The sequence below is a fragment of the Solanum verrucosum genome, unplaced genomic scaffold, assembly GCF_900185275.1.
Source record: "Solanum verrucosum unplaced genomic scaffold, falcon-dt-bn FXZP01000234.1, whole genome shotgun sequence".
Taxonomy (NCBI): Eukaryota; Viridiplantae; Streptophyta; class Magnoliopsida; order Solanales; family Solanaceae; genus Solanum; species Solanum verrucosum.
In genome coordinates, this window is record NW_026020440.1 from 1,371,397 (window position 1) to 1,390,422 (window position 19,026).

Below are 19,026 nucleotides of genomic sequence, written 5' to 3' on the forward strand. Positions count from 1 at the left end.
GCATATGGGTGTGCATCGGTCTGTTCAGTTCGGTTTATCGGTTTTCGATTTTAAACTATGCTAAACCAATAACAAATCAATAAGATATTTTTGTCGATTTTCGATTTATCGTTTTTGGTCATTAACGGTTCGGCTTTTGATTTACCTAATGAGTAAATACTCATAAAATAAATATACGACTTCTCCCTTCTCTAACAATTTGGCGCGATACAGTGAAACAAGCAAATAGTTGTAAATGCTTTGATATAGTGAAACAAACAAATCAGTTGTAAATGTTTTGATATAGTGAAAGTAGAAAGATAATATTTAATTATGTAGATTGTAGAGAGAGTGAACACTGATATAGTGTCTAGTTATGTTAATAATTACTCATATTTAATATTTACGAAGGGTAGAGTAAGAAATTACTATCGCCTTAATAGGTTTACCCAATAACACAATATTAAAAATCGAAACCGAATTAATAACACAATAATTTTTTTATATATAAAATCATTAAAAATCCATTAACTCAATACCCCAATAAAAAAAAATTTGTTCGATTTTTGCACACCCTTACTTTAGCACTAGAGTCAAATATATTTTGGACATGCATTAATTTTGAGAGTGGCACTTTGGTAAATACAGACAACATGGACACCGTTTCACAAAAAAGGCAAAAAATACTTTAAAATCCATATAGTATCCCAATCCCGCCCTATTGTCGTTGAGCTAAAAACAGTGAGAATATGGTAGCAGTAGCAGTAGTAGTTAGAACTTACAGAAAAAAATAAAATAATCCAGTTGTTGTTTTTTTTCTCTATATATATTGAGTAAGAGAGAAGGAAGATAACGCACCGATCAGCATTGAAAAATTTATCAACAATGGCGGTGAATTCCTTTTCCTCCATTTTCATCATCTCTTCATTGTTGATCGCAGCTTTGATTATCCCCGGCGATGCTACCGGCGGTGATTTCGACGTGAGCGGTTGGGTTCCAATGAAATCCGCCGACAGCTGTGAAGGTTCGATAGCGGAGTGTATGGCTGCCGGAGAATTCGAAATGGATTCGGAGAGCAATAGGCGTATATTAGCAACTACTGATTATATAAGCTATGGTGCGCTGCAGAGTAACAGTGTTCCGTGTTCTAGAAGAGGTGCGTCGTATTATAACTGCAAGACGGGTGCTGAAGCTAATCCGTATACACGTGACTGCAGTGCTATTACTCGTTGCCGGAGTTAAATTAATTAATGGTCGAATTAATCGATGTTAATTAATTATTAGTAAGTGTGATTGCTTTGATTAATTTGCTGTTTTGAATAATTTCGTAGTGTTTATATATACTTAAGTAGAAGTATTTTCTTTTCAGTTGCAATTCCAATGAAGTGATAGTGGTGCTTTGGCAGTGCTTTATGGTTAATAAATGAATTATTATGGATTCGGCTCCTCTCCATTTCTCTTCTCTTCATTTACCCCAAGCTCCTATTTGGATTAATCACACATGACATAGGTTAAAATAAATGGTTAAGATTTAATTTTTCAAAGTAAATCTCTAACCATGATTTAACTAATAAATACAATATATATTTAGTATTAAAAATTATTATAATCTCACAATCTTAGCAACATATTATCTTGTCCATAAATATAGGGAAAAAAAGTTCTTCCTAATTACTTTTTTTTTACGTGGGATCTTTTTTATTTTTCTTTTAAATATTGAACTGCTGCCAAATATAGCTAATGTTAATTTTGGAGGAAATAGAAAAAAAAAGGTGAAATAAAATAGAAAAAATAATACTCTTCAATAGCTATTGGTTAAAAAGAAAAATTCAAGGAAAAAATGCAATAAAAATATTAACTTAAAAATAAAATAAAATTAACATCCTAAGTAAAAAAAAATTAGGAAGAAAACTTTTTTCTCCTAAATTTATGAACAAGAATAATATGTTAAGATTGTGGGGTTTATAGTAATTTTAAAATTAAATATATAATATATTTATTAGTTAAATCATGGTTAGAGATTTACTTTGGAAATTAAATCTTAGCCATTTATTTTAATCTATGCCATGACCCATGTGTCATTAATTCAAATAGGAACTTGGGAAAAATGAAGAGAAGAGAAATGAAGAGGAGCAAGATCTAATTATTCTCTACTTGTTTCTGTTTTACTATATATGTACAAATATTGTTGCAAACTAAAGGGAAACATTGATGCAATTGATAAATTTGTTGTTATGTGACTAGAAGGTCATAGATTCGAGTTGTTAAAACAACCTCTCGTAGAAATTACGAGAAATGTTGTACAATGGACCTTTGTGGTCCAGGCCTCTTTTCATGAATCCCTCATGTAGCGAAAACTTAGTTTATTGATCCTTTAAAGATTATGGCAAACTAGTAGTACATCTTATCGAAAAGATTAATGGCAATATTTTCTTTTGACTACGATTTTTCCGGTAATTTGAACTAATAAGATTGTCATAGTACTATATAGTTTATGTAGTTATGAATATGTAGAACTCTCTTCAAGAAAAAATCAAATAAATTGTCAAAATTAGATAGGATAGTTTGCTAATTGAGACGGATCGACACGGAAAAATGAGCTAAAAATGCCTTATAGGTTTCCAATTAAAAAAAAGGGACAAGTGACCTCCTTTACTTTTTCTCTACATTTTTTTATTTTTAATATTAATAAAAGGACTAAATTAATAACATATTTCGTAGTTGTCAAGTTGTTTGGACAACTATTGAAGTTGTCACAACTACGATAGTTATTGGATAAAAGTGTAAAAGTTAAAAGTTTGGGACTACTGAGAAAACATCTTTTAACCTAATTAAATACTATTTGTCACTTCTACCCAATTTTTAAGACTTGAATAACTCTTACCTAATTGACTGACTAGTTTGTCCCTTTTTAATAGACCTTCCCGAGGTTCTCTACCCGATCCTATTCAATTTTATTTCAACCGTTTAACGAGTGGTATAAGGATGCTAAGAAAAATCTTCTATTTCAGTGGGATTTCAAATACCCTACAGACACGTCAAATTCAAAATCTGATGAATCGTGAAAAGGACGGTAACTCTATGTTAATTATACGTTGAAGAATGTTTCCGTGAGCAGTAAGCAGCGTTCTTGCTTAACTTCTTAGTTGGTGCACGCACAAACGAACAGCTAACCTCGACGAAAATGACTAAATGTCCTTAAATCAACTAAATCTCAATATCAACGACGTACAACATATTCAAGTCTAATTCAGATTTGTGCTAATGAAATCCTCAAATGTTGAAAATTAATCCTTGATGCCATGGGGATGATCTCTGTGTGTGGTTGTGACCAGCTTTCTGGTTTTGTATACCATCTAAGAAATGTAAGCATTATCACTACAAATAGAAACAGAAACAAAAACTACTCTCAGTATAATCAGACGACGCCTCTTGATCAGATCATCAGAGTTTAACACAATGGTGGTACGAGATGAGGGGAGATAATATTGTCATTCGCATGCATAACGAGTTCTCGGGCAATAGAAAACAAGTAGTGTTTTATCTGGCCTTCTTCTTAGATGTAGATTTATCAGTTGTTTTTTCTACATATGGATATTCTGGTGAACTTATCCATAGACCGCCCAATATGATCAAATGGACACAGAGGAGGACAAGTGATGAGTAAGTGTTGGAGGGGAAGACATTCCAGCAAAACTCTACAGCTGCAAACAAGAATAAGCTGCAGTACGACACAAAAACTTGTCAACAGAAAATACCATACAACTAAAGAAAACAAAGAAGTTTTGAGTATTAAATTGAATACCGTAGGAGGGTTGGAAATGGTATTTTCCACAATAAATATGGTAAGCAATAGAAGTACCTGCAAACAAGATCTAGGACATCAATGGTTTTATCTTAATTCAATTGAAACTTTGACACAGAACCCAGGAACACAGTGAAAGAGCAAATAATTTTCCAAATTTCCATTTGCTTGGCAAATGTTAGTCAAGGCCTTTATGTCTTGCTTTGGTGCCATGCTAGCAGCGGAGAGGAGCTGATTTTTGTGATCTTCACTGACTCACCGGGAAAAAAGTTCACACAAAGAGGTTGACAACGTTGACTCAATGAGCATTTTATATTTAAATACACTTCTCCCTTTAAGTACATGCTGCAGTCCGGTGAACTACTAACAAAATTCATCCCAAAATTCTCTGTTCTTCAATGAGATGCTGAAGCATCTCAAGTTATTACAAGGTCCGTCTGGAATGCATTATTTATTTTAGTGTGTCACAATGATTAAATTGGAATAAGACAGTTTATCATTTTTATAAAGTTCTGATTAAACATTTCAATTATGTCCTCTTGAAATATTTGTGGTACTTTTATGTGCAGTTACCACCAGAACTGAGCTCAATACAAACATAAGATCATAAAAGCATGCATCTATCTCAACCTGAATATTATGTTAACTATTCCAAGAATCAAAGTAAAATTATCATTTACTAAAGCTTTTCAAATGTCTAAAAATATGGAAAGTTGCATATTGAAATACTTAATGTGGACAATTTGATCTTTTTTTAATTCACTTTGAGAATTAGTTTAGCCAACCCTTAATAATCACATCAAGACATTTTTGTTGAGAGATGAGGAGTATGAGATAGAATCCATGACCTAAAGAAAGAAATAAGCTGCAAAACTTACCAAGAATAAAATTGGTAATGGAGGGATCGGGCACATATAACACTATTTATTTATTTGATATAGTGAAACAAGCAAATCAGTTGTAAATGTTTTGATATAGTGAAAGTAGAAAGATAATATTTAATTATGTAGATTGTAGAGAGAGTGAACACTGATATAGTGTCTAGTTATGTTAATAATTACTCATATTTAATATTTACGAAGGGTAGAGTAAGAAATTACTATCGCCTTAATAGGTTTACCCAATAACACAATATTAAAAATCGAAACCGAATTAATAACACAATAATTTTTTTATATATAAAATCATTAAAAATCCATTAACTCAATACCCCAATAAAAAAAAATTTGTTCGATTTTTGCACACCCTTACTTTAGCACTAGAGTCAAATATATTTTGGACATGCATTAATTTTGAGAGTGGCACTTTGGTAAATACAGACAACATGGACACCGTTTCACAAAAAAGGCAAAAAATACTTTAAAATCCATATAGTATCCCAATCCCGCCCTATTGTCGTTGAGCTAAAAACAGTGAGAATATGGTAGCAGTAGCAGTAGTAGTTAGAACTTACAGAAAAAAATAAAATAATCCAGTTGTTGTTTTTTTTCTCTATATATATTGAGTAAGAGAGAAGGAAGATAACGCACCGATCAGCTTTGATTATCCCCGGCGATGCTACCGGCGGTGATTTCGACGTGAGCGGTTGGGTTCCAATGAAATCCGCCGACAGCTGTGAAGGTTCGATAGCGGAGTGTATGGCTGCCGGAGAATTCGAAATGGATTCGGAGAGCAATAGGCGTATATTAGCAACCACTGATTATATAAGCTATGGTGCGCTGCAGAGTAACAGTGTTCCGTGTTCTAGAAGAGGTGCGTCGTACTATAACTGCAAGACGGGTGCTGAAGCTAATCCGTATACACGTGACTGCAGTGCTATTACTCGTTGCCGGAGTTAAATTAATTAACGATCGAATTAATCGATGTTAATTAATTATTAGTAAGTGTAATTGTTTTGATTAATTTGCTGTTTTGAATAATTTCGTAGTGTTTATATATACTTACGTAGGAGTATTTTCTTTTCAGTTGCAATTCCAATAAAGTGATAGTGGTGCTTTGGCAGCGCTTTATGGTTAATACAATGTTCATTTGGTGTTTGTTATTTGTTAATTGGTATGATACTTTGCTTCATCTTTTGGGTTAGAAACACAGAGAGATGCATGAATTATTCTCTACTTGTTTCTGTTTTATACTAGTACTATATACATACAAATATTGTCGCAAAACTAGTACTATATTCGTACAAAAATCGTTGCAAACTAAAGGGAAGCACTGACGCAATTGGTAAATTTGTTGTTATGTGACTGAGGGGTCATAGGTTCGAGTTGTGGAAACAACCTCTCATTGAAATGATGTCGGGGCTCCTTTCATGATACCCAGCATAGCGAGAGCTTAGTGCATCGAATTGTCCTTTGAAGATGAAATGATGTCGGGGCTCCTTTCATGAATCCCCCACTTAGCTAGAGCTTAGTGCATCGAACGGTCCATTGTGATCAAACTAGCAGTACATCCCTATCGAAAAATATTAATGGCAATATCTTCTTTTGACAACGATTTTCCGGTAACTTGAACTATAAAGATTGCCATGGTACTATAAAAATTGTATAAAATAGCAAATTATTAATTCAAATTAAATGCTATAACCACAGTTTGATTTAATTGTAACCCGTAGCAAATAGTTGTCATTCGCCTCTCCCTGAATTTCTTGCTCGCCACTCTCGATTTCTCGTTGAGCAGTCTCTCCCTCGCCTCTCTCACTTTATACAAATACAAATGTATAAAATGTGTTTGTGTTTATATAAAGTGAGAGAAATATGTATATATACATATCTTTTCGTTTGTCTCTCTCCCCAGAGAATCTCGTTCTCCACTGCTTCTCTCACTTTATACAAACACAAATGTATAAATTGCGTTTGTGTTTGTATAAAGCGAGAGAAAATTGTATATACAAATACATATATTTTCATCCTATACACTTATAATTATACAAATACAGATCTTCCCTACCCAATTTTCTTTTGTCTGTCTTTCTTTCTTTCTCGCTTTATACAAACACAAATTATACAATTGATTCTTTTGTATATGTATACCAAAACAGATTATACAATTGATTCTTTTGTATATATGTATACCGAAATATACATATTAATAGTCATAGCAAACATAAAATTTGCTATGAAACACAATTATACAAACTATAGCTATAACATACAAATATGATTTTTGTGTTTGCTAAACCTAAAATTAAAATTTACTTGTATGTAGTTATAAATATGTAAAATTATTTTCAAGAAAAAATTAGATATGGTTGTTTGCTAATTGAGACAGATTGACACGGGGTTTTCTAGTTCAGCACTAGTTAACTTGTAAGATTTCAATTTTCAAATACCCTACAGACACGGTCAAATTCTAAATCTGACGAATCATGAAAAGGACGTTAATTATATGGTAATTATACGTTGAATGTTCCCATGAGAAGTAAGCAGCGTTCTTGCCTAACTACTTAGTTGGTGCACGCACAAACGACCAGCTAACCTCGACGAAAATGACTAAATCTCCTTAAATCAACTACACCTCAATATCAACGGCGTACAACACCATGCTATAAGTAGTCCAAATCTGAGTTGGACAATAAATAGTACACCATACAGATTTAGATAAGTAAAAAAGGTTGACCTCCTAAAATATTCAAGTCTAATTCAGATTTATGCTAATGAAATCCTCAAATGTTAAAAACCCCATAAAATATTAATCCTTGATGCCATGGGGATGATCTCTGTGTGGTTGTGACCAGCTTTCTGGTTTTGTATACCATCTAACAAAAGTAAGCATTATCACTACAAATAGAAACAGAAACAAAAACTACTCTCAGTATAATCAGATGACGCCTCTTGGTCAGAGCAACAGAGTTTAACACAATGGTGGGTAGGAGATGAGGGGAGGTAATTTTTCCATTCACATACATCACGAGTTATCGGGCCAGAAAAAACAAGCAGTGATTTAACTGGCCTTCTTCTTAGATGTAGATTTATCAGTTGTTTTTTCTACGTATGGATATTCTGGTGAACTTATCCATAGACCACCCAATATGATCAAATGGACACAGAGGAGGACAAGTGATGAGTAAGTGTTGGAGGGGAAGACATTCCAGCAAAACTCTACAGCTGCGAACAAAAATAAGCTGCAGTACAACACAAAAACTTGTCAACAGAAAATGCCATACAACTGAAGCAAACAAAGAAGTTTGAGTATCAAATTGAATACCGTAGGAGGGTAGGAAATGGTGTTTTCCACAATAAATACGGTAAGCAATAGAAGTACCTGCAAACAAGATCTAGGACATCAATGGTTTTATCTTAATTCAATTGAAACTTTGACACAGAACCCAGGAACACAGTGAAAGCGCGAATAATCTTCCAAATTTTCATTTGATTGGCTAGTGTTAGTCGAGGCCTTTATGTCTTGCTTTGGTGCCATGCTAGCAGGGGAGAGGAGCTGATTTTTGTGATCTTCACTGACTCACCGGGAAAAAAGTTCACACAAAGAGGTGGTCAACTACTCAATGAGCATTTTATATTTAAATACACTTCTCCCTTTAAGTACATGCTGCAGTCCGGTGAACTACTAACAAAATGCATCCCAAAATTCTCTGTTCATCAATGAGATGCTGAAGCATCTCAAGTTATTACAAGGTCCGTCTGGAATGCATTATTTATTTTAGTGTGTCACAATGATTAAATTGGAATAAGACAGTTTATCATTTTTATAAAGTTCTGGTTAAACATTTCAATTATGTCCTCTTGAAATATTTGTGGTACTTTTATGTGCAGTTACCACCAGAACTGAGCTCAATACAAACATAAGATCATAAAAGCATGCATCTATCTCAACCTGAATATTATGTTAACTATTCCAAGAATCAAAGTAAAATTATCATTTACTAAAGCTTTTCAAATGTCTAAAAATATGGAAAGTTGCATATTTAAATACTTAATGTGGACAATTTGATCTTTTTTTAATTCACTTTGAGAATTAGTTTAGCCAACCCTTAATAATCACATCAAGACATTTTTGTTGAGAGATGAGGAGTATGAGATAGAATCCATGACCTAAAGAAAGAATAAGCTGCAAAACTTACCAAGAATAAAATTGGTAATGGAGGGATCGGGCACAAATAATGCCAATGAAATTCCCAACAAACATAGTCGTCACAATATCTGAGAATGAAATAGACACAGACCAATTCAGCAACCATAGATCATGCCAAATCAAGACAAAACTAGTGACAGTATAACGCTTGACAGCCTTTTTTAAGTATAGAAAATCACAAAATAGATTGTGCATGTTGCTTACGGTCAGCTTGAAGGACTTTCTTGGTTGAGGAAGGATTTCTCTGAGAAACTCTGAGCTTCAGTTGAATGATTTTTGAACGCACAACAGCAAACAGTCCCCCTTCATGCCTGCAAAAGATGAAAAAGGAAATATGCAGCCCAGTGGCCGCTAACTCATTACCTTCGTATGTAGAGAGGAAAATGATATAGTTATCATGATATGACTTTTCTTTTCCTACTTCAATACTGGAATATCAACGCCACTACACTAGATGTAATGATAATATGAGAAATACTCACCTGCACCATCTGTAATGAGCAAAGACCAATAGCAGACTAAGATGAGCAACTAGCAAAGAGAGAGCAAAAGCTTTAGAAACAAAGATGTCTTCAGGAACAAATTTGAAGTTGACAGACCTGCAACAAATCAGTGTGTTACGATAAACTGTTCTTTGTAAAGGATAGCACAACATCATGACATGAGCATAATGTTGCACTAACACAGTTGATAGAAATACAGTTTTCAGCGAATCAGATTATTCTAGAAGGCATACCAAATACAACTTAAAATTCAAAAGGATCTGACAAAACTTAGTTTAAAGATCAGAGTAGGCTTAGGGTCAGAGTGGATATTCAAGGGATATAGGGAAAAAAATACTTTTCTGTCTACGTCCACTGAAAGAAAACGAGCCCACTACCCACCCGAACTCCCAAGGGATGAGACAGAGAACAAACTACAGCCAGCAGTAAGAACATGCATCTCCTACATTTAGCAGACACCACCAAATACAAATGTATTGTTTGATGACATTTGAGGTAAAAAGTGCATGATAAATACAATAATGTTGTTTCATGTGATGATAATGCACGTTTATACAACATTGTGTCAAGTGAATAGATACACAATCTCTTATCACCATATTAATGCGGATTTCATAAATATCAGGGGTATAATGTTTATTTATTTTGCACATTAAAACAATTTTACCACAACATAAATAAATCAAGAAAGAGGGATGACAGCAATGTTAAAGACTTAAAAGTTGCTTGATATTTTTGACATGGTGCCTCAGAGTACCAATTATGCACACATTGTGTTTAAGAAAGTACCAGAAGTGGATGAAAACCCGACCAAGATTGAAAGCGTTCGATAAATATGAAGCTGGATGCAACAGGATAAAAGGAAGCCCTATAAGAATCTGCACCAATCACCAATCATCATGATCATTGGTAAACAATTTGATCAGAAGAAGCTCCATTCAACAGAAGTATACTTGTCACCCAACTCACCTATGCATATAAACCACAAATTCATCAGTCGATCTCTGAGGAAAGAATAGAAAAAATATTGTAACAGTTAAAAGAATGCCCAAGAGCATCAAGGATTGAACATATAGATCACCCAAAAGTTAAAACATCATGTGTTATTGAGTACGCAGAAGAAAGTGATGCCTTGATCCTGGAGCAACCATAAACCTTCCCTCCCCAACTAACGAAACATGCTTAAACTATTTTCCAAAACAACATTAATAAAGAACACAATTGCAGTCATGAAGACAATAACAAAAGTAAAGATAAGAAAATCATGCCGCCCGCTGAACATCATTGCATTAGAAATTAGAAAGGGAACTTGGAGATTACCCACCTGCACTAATGCAGCCCCTGCTAAAGCAGATATCACTCCAACAATATCCATTGCCTGTATTTCAAGTTTCCACCATATATCACAAAAGGTAATCAGAAATGTAATTCAACTTCCTACGGAGATTATTAATAACCTAAACTGTCCCAATAGTATACCTTCACCATCAGGAGCAACAGAGGTGGTGCATACAGGAGCACATTCATCTTTATGGAAACAGCTCCGCTGTACTAAAGAGAAGACCATTGATCAATCTTAACTGATGGTTTTTAATCAATGATATAGAGCAAAATTAATCCAACAATAAAAATGTCTAAGCAAGCAAGAATATACCTGAAAATTACCAACCCTAGATGCCATTTTTGGCAAATAATTGAGACCAATGCAGCATGGAGGAGAGTAGTGGCAAAACAATCATTAAATAATCGAAGAACAAAGATAGAGTGAACTCTTTTCGACAGAGAAAGCAAGGAGAGAGCCCACCAAGGTACCTGGAAAAATTATGTTTCCAATTACTCATAGCATATCTTAACTCCAAGGAAAAATGGTTTGTCCATTTAAAAGATTTTCTACTTAGTACAAAGTGGTCGAATTCTGAATATTTACTGACAGAACATAAATTAGAAGTTTCAACGGTAAAGCTAAATCAGAAAGAGAAATGGTTATCAGAAGAAGTAAGACATATTGCAGACATTCTTCTCTTGCTACAGTTGAAAGCCAACCTTGATTCAGTGTGAAAGATATACAAATTCCCAAAATTTTGGTCGAGACTCCGTCTTTTTAGAGATGCTCAGACAATTTTTTACAGATGTCCTCAATTACACATTAGAACTTCCTCTGAACCACACGTAATTATTTGAGCAAAATTCTTGATCTCCTAGGCATAAAATTTGAATGATATCGATAAATGGTCTAACTACAGTCCCAAGATTCACTGTTTTCTTTTATTTCTTTGTTTAGAAACACCTCCCAGAAACATAATAACTTCTCAGCTCCATCATATTTTTCCTCCATAAATCCCGTTGAAGTTCAATTTTGATTTATCGTTTACCAAGATACCTCCTTTAAATAAAGCTCATTTGTGTAAGCTTAAAGAAGGTGCATTCTGTCACCAGGTCTAAATTGATGTCTACCCTTCGGGGTGGCCCAGTGGTTTGAGCTTGGGACTTCCATGTTGGAGGTCTCAAGTTCAAAACCCCTTGCCAACGAAAGCAAGGGGTTAGCCTTCTGGGTCGAGCTCATCACACCAGGCTTGCCTGTTGCGGGTTACCTCTCCTATGTGGTTTACGAGCTATTGCATAGGAGTGGGGGTTTTACTGTAACACCCCAGAGAATTTTTCTAACTAAGACTCGTGCCGTCCTTCATGTGGAGTGAGATTTTACCGAGGAATAAAAAATTCTTGAGTGTTAAGTTAAGGTCCCTAGATGTAGTACATTGAGTTCCAAGAAGAGTTGAATTGGAAATAGTCATTTTTGGAAAGAATTCAAAAATCTGGAAAGTTTGGCTAAGTATGGAAAAAAGGTGAGTTTTTGGTCAATTTTGAGCAGTCGTAACTCCTAACTCAGAATGATTTAGGCGAATTTCCAGTTATGTCTGGAAAGCCCTTGGAATGATCTTTCCAACGCCGCCGAGTTTGCTCGATTCCGAGTTTGTATGAGTGAATTATGCCCTTTGGAAGTTGGCACAGGGCAGTTTAGTCCGAAAATTTTAAGGGTATTTTGGCCTTTTCCCTAGCCAATTCTTTTGGTTATATTGAGGTGTTAGACTGATTTTAAATCAGTTTTCCCTTTTTAAAAGTGAGAGTTAGGGTTTTGGAGAGAAGAGAGAAAGAGAAGAAGAAGCAAGGATTTCGTCAAGGTCGTCGTGGTTTTCTTCGGGGGTGATCCCTATTAAGGTATGTGAGTTCATAGTGTTAGGTTGGTTCTTTCCCCCACACGCCAAACTCGTTTTATTTCCGAGAAAAGATTGGTTGTGTTGTGATTGTTGAATTCTTGTGGTTGTGTTGTTGAAGTTTCTTGCTGGTTTAGTACATGTTTCCAGTTGTGATTTTGAGTTGAAATCCACTTTATGTAGAGGGGTTTATGATCCCAAGTGTTTGCTGATGGAACCTTTGAAGTTAAGAGGGTTTAGAGTTGGCAACATGAAGGAGAAAAGTCGAGCAGCTTGCATGATTGGTTCCCTCTGTGAACAAAATCTGCTCCGCGTCGCTGATAGGACGTGGACTCCACTGTTTTCAGAATTTAATTTCGTAATTCTTCTTAAGTTTAGTTGTCCTAAATTATTCCTAAACATCACGGGGTCCTTCCAAACCCAAATCATTACTCTTGAATCCATAATTCAATTCAAGAAAGTTTGGATCCAAGTCAAGTGAAGTTAGAGTCTAGTTTAAAAGTTAAGAAGCAAGTCTTTAAAGGTTTTTTTGCAAGAGTCTTTATTGAACATTTTAACTTTGTTCAAGGCTCAAGTTTCAATTTAAGTAAAGAGTATTGAATTTCAAGTTAAGTAAAGAGTATAGAATTTCAAGTTAAGTAAAGAGCATAAAGTTGAGTCCATTTCTCAAAAGTTATTAGGGAACTAAGTATTCCCAAAGAAGTTTATAAATGTTTTTACATTTGAAGTAAGGAAGGAATTATGATTTCCAAAAGAGCCTTTGGGCTAAGCTTTGAATAATTATCTCAAACTAAAGAAAGAAGTTGTTTTAAAAGCATGAGCCAAAGTATTTTTGGGAGCAGTATTGAGCACCGAATTGGGGACACGCGTTCATATTACCCTGGCTCTGATACAGTTTGTCACGCCCCGAGTCTACACCCTGGACGTGGCCGGCACTCGAAGACCATTGTTGGTCCCCAAGCGAACCCTTATCCTGGCTGCCTCCAAGCGGAAGACTAACTTAAGCATACAAGAGCTTAAAACTGAATAAGAGTTCTTTACAAATCTTTAACTCAAAAGAAAACTCTGTATACTAGAATATATATACAACTCGCCATAAAAGGCAACTTTAGTCTTCAAAACATTTAACAAAATAAATGAAAAGACTTCTGAAACTCTACTGTCTATCTATGAAGCCTCTAACTGATAAAGATGGAAGCCGAGACAAGCCCCACGACTTCCTAACAACTGATGCAACTGAAAGGTAAATGAAATCCTCCGGAAGCAAGAAAGCTTGTCATAGCTAACTGGAACTCCCGGATGTATCAACGAATCTTCTGTTGATGATCCTGAATACATGTGTTTGCATCATAAGAAGATGCAGGCCAAATGGCTCAGTACGTGGAATGTACGAGTATGTAAGCTGGGAAGCTAAACAACATAGGCTAGAAGAAAAACTGGAATAAACTGAATAACTTACTTCTTTGGGAATACTTAGTTCCCTAATAACTTTTGAGAAATGGACTCAACTTTATGCTCTTGACTCAACTTAGAACTCTATACTCTTTACTTAACTTGAAACTCAATACTCTTTACTTAAATTGAAACTCTATACTCTTTACTTAAATTGAAACTTGAGCCTTGAACAAAGTTAAAATGTTCAATAAAGACTCTTGAAAAAAAAACTTTAAAGACTTGCTTCTTAACTTTTAAACTAGACTCTAACTTCACTTGACTTGGATCCGAACTTTCTTGAATTGAATTATGGATTCAAGAGTAATGATTTGGGTTTGGAAGGACCCCATGATGTTTAGGAATAATTTAGGACAGCTAAACTTAAGAAGAATTACGAAATTAAATCCTGAAAACAGTGGAGTCCGCGTCCTGTCCGCAACGCGGAGCAGATTTTGTTCACAGAGGGAACAAGTCTGCGACGCAGACTTGTTTCATGCAAGCAGCCCGACTTTTCTCCTTCATTTTGCCAACTCTAAACCCTCTTAACTTCGAAGGTTCCAGCAGCAAACACTTGGGATCATAAACCCCTCTACATAAAGTGGATTTCAACTCAAAAATACAACTGGAAACATGTATTAAACCAACAAGAAACTTCAACAACACAACCACAAGAATTCAACAATCACAACTTCAACAACACAACCAATCTTTTCTCGAAAATAAAACGAGTTTGGCGTGTGGGGGAAAGAACCAACCCAGAACTCACATACCTTAATAGGGATCACCCCCGACGAAAACCACGACGATCTTGACGAAATCCTTGCTTCTTCTTCTCTTTCTCTCTTCTCTCCAAAACCCTAACTCTCACTTTTAAAAAGGGAAAACTGATTTAAAATCAGTCTAACACCTCAATATAACCAAAAGAATTGGCTAGGGAAAAGGCCAAAATACCCTTAGAATTTTCGGACTAAACTGCCCTGTGCCAACAACCCAACTTTCAAAGGACATAATTCACTCATACAAACTCGGAATCGAGCAAACTCGGCGGCGTTGGAAAGATCATTCCAAGGGCTTTCCAGACATAACTGGAAATTCTCCTAAATCATTCTGAGCTAGGAGTTACGACTGCTCAAAATTGACCAAAAACTCACCTTTTTTCCATACTTAGCCAAACTTTCCAGATTTTTGAATTCTTTCCAAAAATGACTATTTCCAATTCAACTCTTCTTGGAACTCAATGTACTACATCTAGGGACCTTAACTTAACACTCAAGAATTTTTTATTCCTCGGTAAAATCTCACTCCACATGAAGGACGGCACGAGTCTTAGTTCGAAAAATTCTCTAGGGTGTTACATTTACCCTGTGAGCACCCAAAGGATAACGGCTGCGGGTTTCCCTTGTCATCAACAAAAAAAAAAAAAAAAAAAAAGGTCTCAAATTGATGTCTAGAATCTTCCTTCTTTTTAAAATGATAAGGTTTCATTCATAAGAGCACTAAGATTATGCTAGAGATCAGTCTATCGTGGCAAAAGTGAGAAGATAAAGTATATCCCTGTCTAAAACTATATAGAGGGACCTAGAAACTCAATCTTTTGAAAGTGTACGCAGACCTTCGCTCTAAACACTCTACCCTCCCCCCCAAACCCCACTTTGTGGTAATACACTGGGTATGTTGCTGTAGTCAACACTAACAAATTTCACCACTGGATCCAGTCTTACAGCAGTCACAATACAACTCTTTTTAATGATATATTAGCCTACAACATTATCCATAAAATTCAAATGAATAGGACGCCTACCACATCAGTCTTCAAGTAGATGAACACGACAATTGCTAGATCCAGTATGTAGAGGAAGCCAAAGAGAATCTGCACTGACATGAGAAATAGAAATCAACAACTGGCATGCAAGTAACATGACCTTATACCGAAGGACATAATAGAGTGTACGGATTATCCAATGAACCAGCTGAATATGCCCACATTATTCAAAAGTCACAACTAGTTAACTAAACAATTGCCTACACCTTATTCTGTATCGTGTGAACCCTCCAGAACATGCAAAACCCAGCAAAAGGATACTAATTTTTTTCTCATGCTGGAATCTACTTTAAGCTTACACCACCCGCACAAGCATAGAAAGTCTTACCATTGCAATTTTTTCTAGTTAGTATAAAGTTAGAGGAAAAGAAAATATTTGCTTCAGATTGTCATTATTGGGAAAGAAACACTCCAGAAGATGGTATACTTCCCAGAGTAGTAGGCATCTTCAAAGAAAAATGCATCACGGGCATGAAGATCTAGCTGGAGTTCCAAAAATTATGAAACAGGGTCGAAGGAAAGCAAGAGTTAAGATTGTTAACGTAACTGCTTAGAAATCAAGCCCAGCATAGGAAAACACCTATCATCAATACAGATGCTATGCTTCCATTTTATTATTTGTCAACACATAAAACAGAAAACATGTATGTCTTATTGTTGTTTCTAGTGTATAGTCTCACTTAAAATTCAGTAGCAAAATCTATCAAATTTGGAAGGGGACAACCAATTAACTGCATTTACGTGCTCTTTCAAATCTAATCAAATTTGAAAGTAGACAATCACAATCAATCTAGCAACTCCTTATGCAAGTTCACTGGCGATCACCGCAAAAAAATGTACCTCCCGGAAATGGAAAAAGTAGGAAAATTACCTGAGCTGGATAGACTTGACCTCCAGTAACATATTGTATAGCAGAGTAAATATAAAGAAAGCCTGCTGGGTAAACTAGAGGCCCCGTGTCACCTTTCAAGTTACTGTAATCCCTCTCTCCTTCGAGAAAACCAGTAACCTATTAGACCAAAAATAACCAATCAATCAAAACTATATAAGCTGGATATCAATCAACCACACTATAATGTCAAATACTGGTAAATATTTTGCCTTAACTTGTCATTTACGCCAAATTACTGATCAAACTGAATTCAACTCAAATCTTTGTTACATTACTGAATAAGACAAACATACAGATCAAAATGTTGAACTCTCACCTGAGACATATAAGCATCCCAATCAATTTTCGTATCTAAAAAAAGAGAAATTAAGGAATTTCACAATTAATGAATTTTATGATTATAAGAAAACAAAAACTGGAAATGAAGTGTGGAAAAACTGAAACTTACATGGAACGTAAGCGATAATCAACGCGACGAGGATCGAATCAGCGATGAGTAATGCAATAGCAAAAGGTATTTTAGGATTTTTAACGAGTTTTTGAATGAAGTTTTCCGATCTATGTGAAGTCTTGCGTATAGCAGCTGCTTTGGCTGCCATGGCTGCCGGAGCAGGAGAACAGACGATCTCGGCGAAAAGACGACGTCTTAGGAATTTGGGAATTGAGATTTCTTTTGCTGTTTAAAACGCAGCGTTTCGTGGTTCTAAAAATATGGCGAAATAACCCTGATCTATTTGAAGTAGAACAAAGAGGTCCTATATTTGGTTTTGTGTTTAAAGAGGTCCCTGAACTATTAGAAATAGAATTATAATGCCATAGCTGTTAGCAAATAGCACAATTATGCACCTAATTCTAAAAATTAGACAAAAAGGACCCTGATCTATTAGAAGTAGCACAAATACGCCCTCTATTTGCTTTTTTGTTTAGAAAGGCCCATGAACTACTAGAAATAGCATTAAGCTGTTATACTAGTTGTTTAGCAAATAGCCCATTTATGCACCTGTCATGTTAGGGACCTTTATGTCCAACGCATTCCCTTTAAATATTAGTAACTTTTTCCCTTGATATATAACTAATCTCTTAAACTTATCACGATTTTTTATTTAGATAATTGAATTAAAACTTGTTTCAATTAAATATATCTCAACTACTAATAAACTATTTTAGTTAGATACTTTCAAATTAAATTTTAGAAATACTTTTTTCAAGTCAAAATTTGTACATCTTTTTTTTTTTAATGTTAGGAATGCATTTTTATTTGTATATTAGATAGTTAAGTTAACTATATAAAATATATATCATTTACTTTTATTATATCATTTGCCTCAATAAGATGTAAAAATTTCACACATATTATTTAAAGCTAATCTATATAACTAAAAGAAAAAATAAATTTTACTTGATTAATTTAACTATATAATAGACAAATAAGAATCCGCAACAATCTTTATTAGAAGTTAAGATATATAATTGAACATAAATTAATTTGAATATCTAAATAAAATATTCTAATAAATTGAGGAAACTAACTACGTTAAGTCTTAGTTTTTCAATTTTTTTTATTGTATTCGACACATTTACAACCTACTCATATCCAATCCATTAATCGTATACGATAATTGATGATAGGTACAAGTTTTTTTTTTTTTTTTTAATAACAGCAGCTATCAGTGTTGGCAGTGACTTCTGCCCCACGTGTACTACTCCTTTCCACTCTTCATAACCTCTTTCTGCCATATGTCAATTTTCTTATACTAGTCTTCATCTTTGCTTACACATATTTCACGCCTACAAGGGATCGAACTTACATGTAACAAGTGCGTTCTTATCACATCATAATTATTACTCTCTATTTCATTCTCTATTTAAAAAAGAATGATTTAATTTAATTTAATACGGAATTTTAAAAAAAAATAAAGACTTTTAAATTTTATGATCCTAAATTAAAGTTATGTCAAATGTATAAAATTGTCCTTTAATTTTGTGATCTTAAACATGTTACGTGAAAAACTGAAAGTAAAATGTTACCAAAAAAAAAAAGATCATTCTTTTTTAAACAAAATAAAAAGGTAAGGAGATCCGTCTTTTTTAACGGAGGGAATAACATTGATGAATAGCTTGCCTATATTTTTTGACATTTCATATTTGAATTATTGAGTATGTTTGTCAATTATTGAAATTAGAATTGTTATTATTTTAAAAGTAAAAATATTCTCGTTAGACTTGTGAAAAAATAATTGTGATAATTACTTGAGATAAGTAAGAAATGAAAAAAATACTAATTCATCCAG

The 19,026-nt window shown here is 34.4% G+C and overlaps 2 protein-coding genes across 4 annotated transcripts; one reads left to right on the plus strand and one right to left on the minus strand.

The window, feature by feature from the left end:
* Positions 1-815: 815 nt before the first annotated feature.
* Positions 816-5,689, plus strand: LOC125808295 (rapid alkalinization factor). Of its 2 annotated transcripts, XM_049488019.1 has the most exons (2): positions 816-1,135; positions 5,537-5,689. In XM_049488019.1, the coding sequence occupies exons 1-2, from the start codon at positions 865-867 to the stop codon at positions 5,620-5,622; spliced, it is 357 nt and encodes a 118-aa protein (XP_049343976.1). In that variant the 5' UTR covers positions 816-864; the 3' UTR covers positions 5,623-5,689. The 2 variants fall into 2 exon arrangements, with proteins under 2 accessions (XP_049343976.1, XP_049343974.1); XM_049488017.1 differs by lacking the exon at positions 5,537-5,689 and having other exon boundaries at positions 816-1,399.
* Positions 3,229-17,396, minus strand: LOC125808291 (dol-P-Man:Man(5)GlcNAc(2)-PP-Dol alpha-1,3-mannosyltransferase). Of its 2 annotated transcripts, none has more exons than XM_049488013.1 (13): positions 17,184-17,396; positions 17,052-17,086; positions 16,715-16,852; positions 15,823-15,891; positions 11,030-11,187; positions 10,855-10,921; positions 10,700-10,753; positions 10,165-10,253; positions 9,355-9,471; positions 9,077-9,183; positions 8,862-8,940; positions 3,785-3,841; positions 3,229-3,700 (listed from the first exon to the last, which is right to left on the minus strand). In XM_049488013.1, exons 1-13 carry the CDS (start codon positions 17,332-17,334, stop codon positions 3,520-3,522), a joined length of 1,302 nt encoding a protein of 433 aa, XP_049343970.1. In that variant the 5' UTR covers positions 17,335-17,396; the 3' UTR covers positions 3,229-3,519. The 2 variants fall into 2 exon arrangements, with proteins under 2 accessions (XP_049343970.1, XP_049343969.1); XM_049488012.1 differs by lacking the exons at positions 3,229-3,700; positions 3,785-3,841 and adding exons at positions 7,428-7,904; positions 7,988-8,044.
* Between the last annotated feature and the right edge of the window lie 1,630 nt (positions 17,397-19,026).